The sequence below is a fragment of the Geospiza fortis genome, unplaced genomic scaffold (assembly GCF_000277835.1).
Source record: "Geospiza fortis unplaced genomic scaffold, GeoFor_1.0 scaffold241, whole genome shotgun sequence".
Taxonomy (NCBI): domain Eukaryota; kingdom Metazoa; phylum Chordata; class Aves; order Passeriformes; family Thraupidae; genus Geospiza; species Geospiza fortis.
The window spans coordinates 31,973-43,426 of record NW_005054491.1 but is presented as its reverse complement, the minus strand read 5'-3'; the positions used below and the strand labels follow the sequence as shown (position 1 = coordinate 43,426).

Below are 11,454 nucleotides of genomic sequence, written 5' to 3'. Positions count from 1 at the left end.
GGAAATGGGGGGGGAAATGGGGGGGAAAATAGGAAAGGAAAAGGGAAAAAAAAAAAGTAAATAAAAAGGAAAAAAAAAGGAGTACAGGAATATATTCCTTGAGAACTTTCCAGTTCTCCTGCAGTGAAACTTCATGCTCTTTCTTTTGACCCTTTCCCTCTGCTCACAGAGCATTCCATAGGTTTAACACCATGAAGATATCCTGTTGTTCTCCTCCTGGGACATTTGGAGCTCTCTCTGGTTCTAATCCATATTTTTTCTGCTGTTATTTACATGAATGACTGTGCAAGAGAATGTATTTGACAGCACTGCACATGACCATCACTCCAGCACCTTCAACAGAGGGAAAAGCAGGAACCAAATCCACTGCAGGCTCCTCACCTAAATTTTCTTCTTTTTTTCCCCATGGGGATGCTGGAAAACTCCTGCTCCCACCTGAACATTCAGTTGGCAGCACGAGAGAGAATATCAGACCCACAGGCAAATAAAAACTGACTCATTTTACATGCTTGGATTTGAAAATTGATTTCTCCACGTGCAGCTTATGAATGGATATAAAAAACTGCAGTTTTTCTCTTTATAGGAATAATTTCATATCTGATATCCTGCTCTGAAAGGATGTAATTGCTTCTCAAGCATTAATGCAAAAATTTCTGTGGCTTCAGGAACATTTGACAGCAGCTTCTGACATGGATTGTAAACCCCTCCAGAGGGCTTTTTCCTCCAAGAAAATGCAATGGTGTTTCAATTATAAATCAGCCAAATCAAGGGAAATCCTAGAGAAGATAAAGCAATGTGCACTCCTCCTTGAATTATGATATAAAATTAAATTTCCCAACAATTCTACTTTAAAATTCTTTCCTCAGATCCCTTTGCAATATAAAATTATTAACAGAAGAGGTCCTTTAGAAGCAAAATATTTTTACCAGCTCTCAAGGATGCAAAAATTTTACACCTCTTCAGTTAAACAGTCCTTAAAAAAATAAAGCTTTGCAGCATAAGAACTCCGCCAGTGAATGCAACGTTCTACAAAATGTAATGACTTGTAATGAATGGAATACTCCCACAAATATAGAGCAAAGCTCAAGATTTCAGTTCATCTGCCCTGAAGGGCTGGCTGGGCACGAGGCACATTCTGTCCACCTCAGCTTGGCTGCAAGAAACACCATGTTCTCCCAGAGAGAAGGGAAAAAAAATAAAAAGGGCAAAAAATTCCAAGACACAGAGCCTCCAAAGAAATGGGATCCAGATGTTGGAGATAACACAGCTCACTAAGCAGCCATAAACAGCTCCTGTTAGAGCACATTTGCACCTCAGCTTTTCCAAGGGCTCTCAGTTAATTACTGTGCACTGGCTCAGGAAAACCTTGGCTTGGCCAGGCTGGGCTTGCTCAGAATGCCTGTTCCCTCATTTCAGAGAGATTTTTTGACAAGTGAAATCTCTTCCTCCCCTTTCCCTATTTTAATTGAATCTTTTCAGCAGTGCTCTGACACTCAATGGCCTCCTCTTGCCCCTCAGAGGGAACCCCACCCAGGCAGAGATCCACAACCCAGCCCTGCACCCTCATCCCAGTGATCCCATCCCATCCCATGGATCCTAGTGATCCCATCCTACCCCACTGATCCCATCCCATTGATCCCATGTCATACCACTGATCCTATTGATCCCATCCCATAGATCCCATCCCATCCCAGTGATCCCATTGATCCCATCCCATCCCATGGATCCCATCCCACTGATCCCATCCCATGGATCCCATCCCACTGATCCCATCCCATGGATCCCATCCCACTGATTACATCCCATCCCAATCCCATCGATCCCATCCCATCTTATTGATCCCACTGATCCCATCCCATGGATCCCATCCCACTGATTACATCCCATCCCAATCCCATCGATCCCATCCCATGGATCCCATCCCACTGATCCCATCCCATGGATCCCACTGATCCCATCCCATGGATCCCATCCCACTGATCCCAATCCCATCCCATCGATTCTATCCCATCCTATTGATCCCATCCCACTGGTCCCATCCCATCTCATTGATCCTATTGATCCCATCCCATCCCATGGATCCTACCCTATCCCATCCTATTGATCCCATCCCACTGATCCCACCCCAATCCCATCCCTTACCTGCTCCAGGCTCTCAATATCTGCCCGAAACCCTGAGAACAGAGGCACTTCCAACACAGCCATGTTTGAGGATCCAGAGTGCAGCCATCTTCCCATGGGAACAAAAAGAGAGAAAATGGGAACAAACTCAAGATCCATGGACGACTCAGAATGGAGAAACCAACTCCAGAAGAAAAAAAAAATAACATATTAAAAGGCTCTCCTCATTGCAGTGCTTGGGGAAAGCCACAAGCCACAAGTTGGTTTTTAAAAATCCTCTTTCCTGCTTTTATTTAACAAAATGATGCCCAGCTCACAGGGGGTGGGAGATGTCCTGGAACACAGAGGCAGAAAAGCAGAGGGATGCAGCCACCTGTGGGGCTGATTACATTCTTTTTCATTAATCACTGAGAAAATCCACTTGGTAAAAGGACATAAACCCTTGGAGCAGGAGAAACTTCTGTTCCACCCTGAGAGGAGGGCTGTGGATGGACTGTGGTGGGAGAGGGATGCTAATTCCCAACCCTAGGCAAGGTCATTCAATCCTGGGCTTCCATAAATGCCTGTTTCACCCCTGGCACTGAGAAAAGAGCTTTTGCTAACGAGTCAGCAAAGTGGTGTTAAATCACTGCCTGTATCATCCTCTAGAGTATAACTGAAAACTCAGAAAAATCCCTGAAACTGAGTTGTGACAAATGTGCACAAAACCCCACACATGAAAGGCATGGAGAGAAGGGCTGCTGGGGCAAAATCTCAATTTTTGCAGCATGGCAGAGGAGTGTCCACCCTAAGACAGCTCCTGGAATTCCAGAACAAGGTTCCTTTTCTCTGTGCTCCCAGCCCTCCCTCCTTGGCAGCTCACCTGTTTGCTGTGCCCCACCTGGGCTGGGCCCAGCGGGGCTCGTCAGCTCGTGGCCAGCTCTGAGAAAACACAATCCCACAGCTTCCAGCACCAAATTTGCCAGCTCTCAGCTGGCTCCTCTCTCTGGAGTCCCCTCAGCTCAGGGGTTGAGGTTGGGGTGCCACACCCCAGCCCAAGGCTCACAGTAGCACGAGGTGGCTCTGGGTGAGGCACTCAGAGCTCCCAGAGCCATTAAACCTCCTGAATTCCCATCTAACTCCATGCTCCTCCTGGTAATGGGCACAAAAGGATGCAAGAGCATTCAAAGTGTATTCAAACAGAGCCACACTCCCAAATAAATCATCCAGGATTCCTCAATTCCTAAATAAATCATCCAGGATCCCTCAATTCCTATCTAACTCCATGCTCCTCCTGGTAATGGGCACAAAAGGATGCAAGAGCATTCAAAGTGTATTCAAACAGAGCCACACTCCCAAATAAATCATCCAGCATCTCTCAATTCCCATCTGACTGCATGCTTCTCCTGGTAATGGGCATCAAAAAATGCAAGAGCTTGCAAACTGTATTCGAACAGACCCACACGCCCAAATAAATTATCCAGGATCCCTCAATTCCCATCTAACTCCATGCTCCTCTTGGTAATAGGCACAAAAGGATGCAAGAGCTTGCAAAGTGTATTCAAACAGACCCACAGTCCCAAATAAATCATCCAGGATCCCTCTGCCTGCATCTCCCCAGCCTCTGTTACACATCACAGTTCTCTGTTTTCCTCCCTGGGCTCTCCCTAACCCTTCAGCACTGCCCCAGGGATGTCACTGGGCATGACAACACTTCATCACATCCTGAGAACACCCCCAGCTCCAAAATAGCTCAGCTGTCATCCTCAGCTGCACTCCTCTCCTCACACTGCCCCAGCAAGATGATGATGATGGAGCTGAGAGCATCATTACAGGAAGAAGGGGAGGAAAGGAAGATTTCATTTGCTTTTGTTTCCTTTCCAAGCAATCCATCTCCCTGCACTGGGCTTCCTTCTCAAATTTCTGCCTCAGCTGCAGCAATTCCCAGGGCAGGAGTTTCGGAACTATCAGCAGAGAGGTTGTGCTGATGCAGGGCAGCCTCCTCAGCATCTGACACCACTGTGGAATTTTATCCTCTCCCCAAACAGGCTGAGGGCTCGGGCAGGGGGAGAAGAGGTTGGCACAGTGACATTGTGACACTTGGGGGCAGTGCCTGTGCCAGAACACAGCCCCAAGGACCAGGGGCAAGTTTGGGCCAGGGAAAACAAATCCCAGCTTTTCCTGGGGCCCTGCAGCTCTGCAGTCCCTGCGTGCCCTTGCCTCTGCAGGAAGGAAGGGACAAAAGCTGATAGGGGAGCCAGAGTTTCCCATCAAGCTCTGATAAGGCAGCCACAATTTTCCATTTCCATCTGAGGCACTCTCTGGAGTTCTGTTGGAGAGAAGCAGCACCTGCCCTGCTCCTGGTCACAAACATGAAATCAGTTCTGAATTTCTTGGGAATGGTTTCTCCTGCTGCACAGTAGGATGCTGTGAGCCCTCTTTATTTCCTCTGGATGTGGCTTTATCTCTCTTTGGTCAAATTCCCAATAACCTCCCTAAAAATCCAAATGCTTTCTAAAGATATCAGCAACCCCTGATGACTGCAGCAGTACCAAGGTGTTTGAGCAAAACTTGTAAGTGGATTTAACACAGGTCAGAAACTATTCTTGCTGCTGTTTGTCTACAGCCAAGCTGTTTTCTCACAATAACTTTAGTTTTCCAATCTATAAAATGAGACAGAACTGCTCACGTCTCTGCAAAGTGCTTTGAGAGCTTGAAATGAAACTTCTGGATCATGCCACTCTAAAAAGTTATTTTACATTTCATTATATGGAGCAAGGAGATAAAGAATTGAAGAGCTTATCAACAAATATCTGCATATATTGTGCCTTTACCATAGATTCCAAATCCATACCATGGCAACAAGCATCTTCTGTAAGGTTTTTGGTTTCCAAAACTGAACCACTAAGGAGCTCAAATAATAAAGTCAAGTCAGTAATATTTATAAAACTATTGACGCAATTAAGATATTAGTTAACCAGTTGAATTTACCTTTCTCTTTGAGAGTTTTAAGAAAATTGTCCAGAACTTTTTCTTTTCACCCTTACTCAAAGAAATCACATCACATTTGTAATTTGGAATGACTCTGTCCTACAACCCACAGTGGTGAAAATAATCCAGAACTTTTTCTTTTCATCCTTATACAAGCAAATCACATCACATTCGTCATTTTCAGGGTTTGGAGAGGCAATAATAAAACTCAGTGATAAAACCTCAAGGTATTGTTCTTATTTCTCTACCTTTGACACACACTTAGCACTGAAAAGATCAAGAATGACCTTGGAATGACTCTGTCCAGCAACCCAAGTGGTGAAAATCATCCAGAACTTTTTCTTTTCACCCTAACACAAGGAAATCACATCACATTTGTCATTTTCAGGGTTTGGAGAGGCAATAATGAAACTCAGAGATAACACAAGAAGGAGTTGTCCCTTCTTGGCCAGTACGTAAAAGAAGATTCCTAAAGGCCAATCAGGTCTTAGATCTTGTGAGCTGATTCAGTCCTCAGCATCACCTATTTCCCCTCATTGGCAAAGCTTTAAAGCTAACACAGCTCCTGACAACTTTGGGGCTGTAAGTATTAATCCAGTATTTCAGATATCTCTTCTTCATGGTCTGGCTCAGTGGTACTCGGGCATTGATTAAAAAACGTGCCAAAGATTGACAGACAACACTATAATATAGATATAAAATATATATAATATATATATATATTTTATATATATATATAAAATATATTTACAAACTATATTATGTATATATGTATAAATATATAATATTTCTATAAAGAGGAGGGCAATAGCAAATTTCTGCCTTTTTTTTCCTTTTGAGATAAAAGAAAATTGTTTCTGTAAGAACTATGGATTTCTAATAATAAAGTGCCTTTTCATGCCTTCTGATGATGGAGTCTCTGTGTCACCTTTGTCTGTCCCCCATACCCCTTTGGTGACAATGCACACCAAGACCAGCAAACCAAACATACTGTGGGGAACAGGACTGGCACTTCCTACCTGGTGCAGGTCTCCAGGATGACTTTGTACTCTCGGTGGTCCTGGTCTGAGGCTGGATCCTCGTCGTCCCCCAGGGCCCTGTCCCTGTGCAGGGCTCCGGGGCGGCGCTTGGCGCCTGAGCCCGAGCGCAGCGGGGCCGGGGCTGGCAGGGGCTGCTCTGCCTTGGGCTCCTTCAGGTTCACCAGCAGCTGGAAGGCTGGCTTGGCTATGGGATCAGGCACATTGTAAGTGACATCAATCTGCAGTCAGAAGAGGGGAAAGAAAAACTAATCAGGGTAGGTTATTACAGAACCAATGTAATCTGTCACAGACATCTTTTGTGAAAAATCCTTTCCTCCTGAGAAGCTGAGAGGCCTCAGGAACAAAATGTAAACAATGGTTATCTGCTGCTGTGGAATGCAACAGGTGGATCTGTGATTGGTCTCGTGTGGTTGTTTCTAATTAATGGCCAATCACAGTCAGCTGGCTCAGACTCTGTCTGAGCCACAAGCCTTTGTTATCATTCTTTCTTTTTCTATTCTTAGCCAGCCTTCTGATGAAATCCTTTCTTCTATTCTTTTAGTATAGTTTTAACATAATATATATCATAAAAGAATAAATCAAGCCTTCTGAAACACGGAGTCAGATCCTCCTCTCTTCCCTCATCCTGGGACCCCTGCGAACATGGTCACAGTAATCCAATGTAATGTCGACATAAAAAAGTGTCTACAAACACCCAGCACAGACACAAGATCTCCTCAGAGGGGGAGGCAACAGAGGCTTTACCACATGTGGTAATTACATATCCTCTGAACACAGAGAGGCATAGTTCTCTCCCAGGATTTTCCTGGGAAGCTGTGAGAAAGTTCAGAGAAGAGAATGAGAAACAATTCTTATCTCCATTTGCTGCGCCTGTTGTTGTGCACATTTGTTATGGAGATTGTTTACCAATGGGTGATTTCTTAATTGGACACTGGATGGTGTTTGGATTGATTGACCGATTAACTTAAAACTATTTCAGACAGTCTGTAAAGGTTATGAGTTTCTTAATAGTATAGTATAGTATAATATAATTAGTATAGTTTAATAAAGCAACTGATCAGCCTTCTGCAATCATGGAGTCAATGCCAATTACTGGAGTCATGGAGTCAATGCTAATTATTCCCCATTCAGGGGGAATTGTTGCTACAATAACACACAGTTCTATTTCTATCTAAGCTCTGCCAGAGCTTACACAGACATCTACACATTTACTTCCCAAATTAAAGCAACATCAAGAGTTATAGAACCATTTTGAGAGAAATTCCAAGTGTAAGTCCTTCCTTACAGCAGAGGGATTAGAGAAGCAGCAATCAGGCTGTGAGGCTAGAGATCATCTGCTGCCATGCCTTCTCCAGCCCCATGACAAGCTCACCTGCATCAGACAGCAGCCTTCACCCTTGGCACTCACAAACAGCCCTGTTGGAATACTGGGGATCTGGGGAGAATGCACAAGACAAGACATGGCACTCAGAATGGAAATGAATATTAAATTTAGCTCTGTTCTGTACAAAATATCTTTATAAAGGACATTGCAGGGGGGAAGTGAGCATGGCTTAGTCTCTTCACCACCTGCACTTACAACGGCGGAGACAAACAGCAGCACAAAATCAACATCAGGCATTGGTCATGGTGAAAAATGTCTTTAATTAGGAGTGCTGCCTCCTTCCCAGCAGAATCCAGCCACAAACCCACAGAAAGTTCCACAGTGCTTCACTTCTGCTTTTACCTGATCCAAGTCCTCATTCAGAGCCCAGCTCACGTGGATTGCTTTAAAAACCTCCCTGCTCAGAAGCACCTACCACTGCAGTCTGAAGGACTTTTTTATTCATCTTGTTAAGCTCAAAGGTCTCCTGGTAGTCCAGGTTTGTAGAAGCCAAGGAAATGGTCAGGTTGACTCCTCCAACATAAGAAAGGATGGCATATTCAGCCAGAGCCTGCAGGGCCACACAGGTGTCCTGGGGGCCAGAAGAGGGAGAAATCAGAATAGTGAAGAATACAAGAGCACAGCAAAATTCCAAACAGCTCTGCTCAGCTCCAGCTGGCAGAATCTTCCTTATTAATTAATATGGCAAAAGAAATACCAGGTTTTGTTCACTTTTCCTATCAAAGGCACCTGTGAGGACAAACTCTGGGTTCCTCTCAAATTACCAATCTGAGGAGGAAGCAGTAAAGAGCACTGGAAAGTTTTTCTTCTTGCCAGAACACAAATAATTTCTGTCAGGAAGATGGAAACTCCACATTCCTGAACCAATTGCCAATGCATGCATCCCAGGTACCTTTCCCAGAGGCTGCCCACCTGAGTAGATGAGAATCCTCCCAGTGCATTCCTCTGCTGTGAGAGCCACTTGACCACAGGGAGTGCAGAGGCCACATCTCCCAGCAGTGTGTAGGTCAGAAGGGCATAAGATGTCATTTCCACTTCTGCAGATACAACTGAAAGAGGGGTGAATTAAAAAATATATACCAAAAAACCACCTAGATGTGACAATGCAGGTCTAGAGATAGTTCTATGAATATTTATTAACTGGAAAATAATTCTAAAAAGTTAAGAGTCTGTAGAAGTAAACACGGGAAAAGGGAAATTAAAATGTCTGCACCCAAGGTGCTTCACCTGCCTAAAATATCTCTGCTTTCAACAAAAGCCTCCCTTCAGGCAACAGATAAGCAATAATAAAGATATTTACACAATAAACTCCTTTTTCTTGACTGCATCTCACAAGTAATTCCTCTCCCACTCCAGTTCTACTCTGCTGCTGCCCTCACTGTTGTCCTGCCCTAGAGATTTTAATACAATATCCAGTCAGATCCCTCTTGAGCATTGCTGCACCTAAATCACATCCAAAGGGTCAATGGCTTTAAGTGGCTTGAAAATTACAGCATCATTCACTGTTTCTGTGGCTTTGACAGCCAAAGTGTAGAAAAATCAGCTGAAGTGTCTGTGCTATAATCCTTAGGTCCATTTGAAAACACAAAGATAAATAGCTCTAAAATTAAATATATTTAAATTCCCTCAGATTTCCATTTTGAATTATTACTCCTTGACAGAAGAGTGAGAGCCACTTGGGATTCTGTCTTTATAAAACTGGAGTGAAAGCTGATGAGACATCTGGGGCTGAAAAACCTGTCCTGTCTGGACCACATCTTGCTCTGTCTCATTTATTCTTTCAGCATCATGTTACCTGCCTTTCTGAGCTCTCTTTTCCCTGGACCCTTCCCTGACTGAGTGCCAATTTCAGAATACCTTATATTTATAAACAATTCCCTGCCATATGTGCAGGCAGGTGTGGCAGCCCCCTCCCTTTCCTCTGCCCTGCAGGTTCCCAAATACCTGATTGAGAGAGTCCATCATTAAACCCCATGAAGGTGTCTTCATCAGTCACAAGGGTTCCTGTGAGGCTCCAGTGTGTAAATCCATCTAGGAGAAGAGGGCAGAGGGACAGGGCTGTTATCAGAGCAGCTGAGCCTCTGTGCAAGGGAAGAGTCAAATTCCATTTTTGCTCCCTGCCCTGAGCACCCTGTCCCTCTTTTTGGACACCCAGTGCCTGGGCAAGGAGCTCCTTTGGAATGACAGAGATAATTAAATGCAATCCAATGACAGAGATAATTCAATCTAATCCAACCCAATAACTAAAAAAAAAAAAAATCAGGTGATTCTTGGATTTTGGATTTAAATACACCATCAGGGGCTGTGAGGTGTTGCAGGGCACCGCAGAGCCTCTGAACAACTCAGAATCACTCTGCTGTTTGGGAACTGAACTGAACACCAGGGCTGTGGCTCTGATCTCTGTGTGGGACACTCACTCACAAGTTGGCCCCTTACAATTCAGAATATTCCATGATTTTGCTGCACTTGCCTTCCTTCAGCATCAGCCACATGTGTGGAGCCCTCTCCAAAGAGAGCACCCTTGCCTTACAAAGCCAAACTGTGCCACCTTGGGTTTGTGCCTCTTTATCTTTTTATTTCTTTTCTTTATAATCTACTGAAAAAAATCCAGATTTAGAGTTTGTCCTGTTGGTGTTCCTCTTCTGATAGGATTTAAAGGATCCTACCAAGGGTCTGATCCTAAAGAGTGCACAAAGGAGCTTCATGGTAGCCCAAATGTGCTTGTCGAAGGAAACTGTGATGATTTCCATATGAACACAAATGTTATCACTTTAGAGAGATGGGATTTTTCTTATTTTGGTTTTTTTTCCCCCAAAATCAGCCTCTTTCAGTGAAACTGTCAGTGAGGAATCCCTGATCCCCCATCCTGTCCAGCAGCTCAGATGATCCAGGCTGTGTTTGGATGGTGTGGAGGCAGAATAGTGAAGAACACAGGAACACAACAAACTTCCAAACAGCAAATCTCCCTTATTAATTCATGTGGCAAAAACACCATCAGGTTTTGCTCCCTTTTCCTATCAAAGGAAACTGTGATGATTTCCATATGAACACAAATGTTATCACTTTAGAGAGATGGGATTTTTCTTCATTTTTTTTTTCCAAAATCAGCCTCTTTCAGTGAAAAAGGAAAAAAAACTGGCTCCTGTCGGTGAGAAATCCCTGATCCCCCAGGTCCCATCCCATCCAGCAGCTCAAAAGATCCAGGCTGTGTTTGGATGGTGTGGAGGCAGAATAGTGAAGAACACAGGAACACAACAAACTTCCAAACTGCAAATCTCCCTTATTAACTCATATGGCAAAAAACCCACCAGGTTTTTGCTCCTTTTTCCCATGAAAGGCACCTGTGAGGACAGGCAGCTCCTACCTTGGGTGATGGCCATGCTGTTCATCCTGCGCAGCGTGGCGGCTGCGCTGGGGCTGTGCAGCAGGGTCAGGGCGTAGGCACTCAGGGCAGTGGTGTAGGGGTCTTCTGCTGAGTACAGGTTGGACTCCAGGAAGTGCTTTGCTTTTTCTACAGCTGTTCTTTCTTCCTACATTCACAGGGGAAAGAGCCCAGGTAGATGCACCAGTCTCAGGAGTTAGGATTGCTTTATTACTTGTTATATTTAAAAAAAAAGGCAACCTGTAGCATTCACATTCTCTGAAAAAAATCCCCATTTTTCTCCTGGGAAGCTGAGAAGCCTCAGAGAAAAGGAAAACAATTCTTATCTCATTTGCTTCTCCTCTGTTTTGCCCATGTGGAATGTGTTTGGAGATTGTTTCATTGGTTTCTGGTGTGAGTTGTTTTCAGTCTTTGGCCAATCAGGGCCAAGCTGTGTCAGGACTCTGCAGAGAGTCACAAGTTTTTAATTATCTTTTTATCATTCAGTAAGTATCCTTTCTGTATTCTTTAGTATAGTATAGTATCCTTTAATATAATATAGTATTATAAAGTAATAA

At 44.1% G+C, this 11,454-nt stretch overlaps 1 protein-coding gene across 1 annotated transcript in view; it reads right to left on the bottom strand.

Moving 5' to 3' along the window:
• The window catches only part of CPAMD8 (C3 and PZP like alpha-2-macroglobulin domain containing 8), a gene marked incomplete at its 5' end in the record, with an annotated part of 56,774 nt that overhangs the window by 14,206 nt on the left and 31,114 nt on the right, over nucleotides 1–11,454 (bottom strand). The window contains 7 exons of the mRNA XM_031063246.1: nucleotides 2,143–2,230; nucleotides 6,111–6,349; nucleotides 7,504–7,566; nucleotides 7,931–8,086; nucleotides 8,428–8,564; nucleotides 9,460–9,546; nucleotides 10,880–11,045. Of these exons, the coding sequence (XP_030919106.1) occupies nucleotides 2,143–2,230; nucleotides 6,111–6,349; nucleotides 7,504–7,566; nucleotides 7,931–8,086; nucleotides 8,428–8,564; nucleotides 9,460–9,546; nucleotides 10,880–11,045 (936 nt within the window). The remainder of the gene's footprint in view (nucleotides 1–2,142; nucleotides 2,231–6,110; nucleotides 6,350–7,503; nucleotides 7,567–7,930; nucleotides 8,087–8,427; nucleotides 8,565–9,459; nucleotides 9,547–10,879; nucleotides 11,046–11,454) is intronic.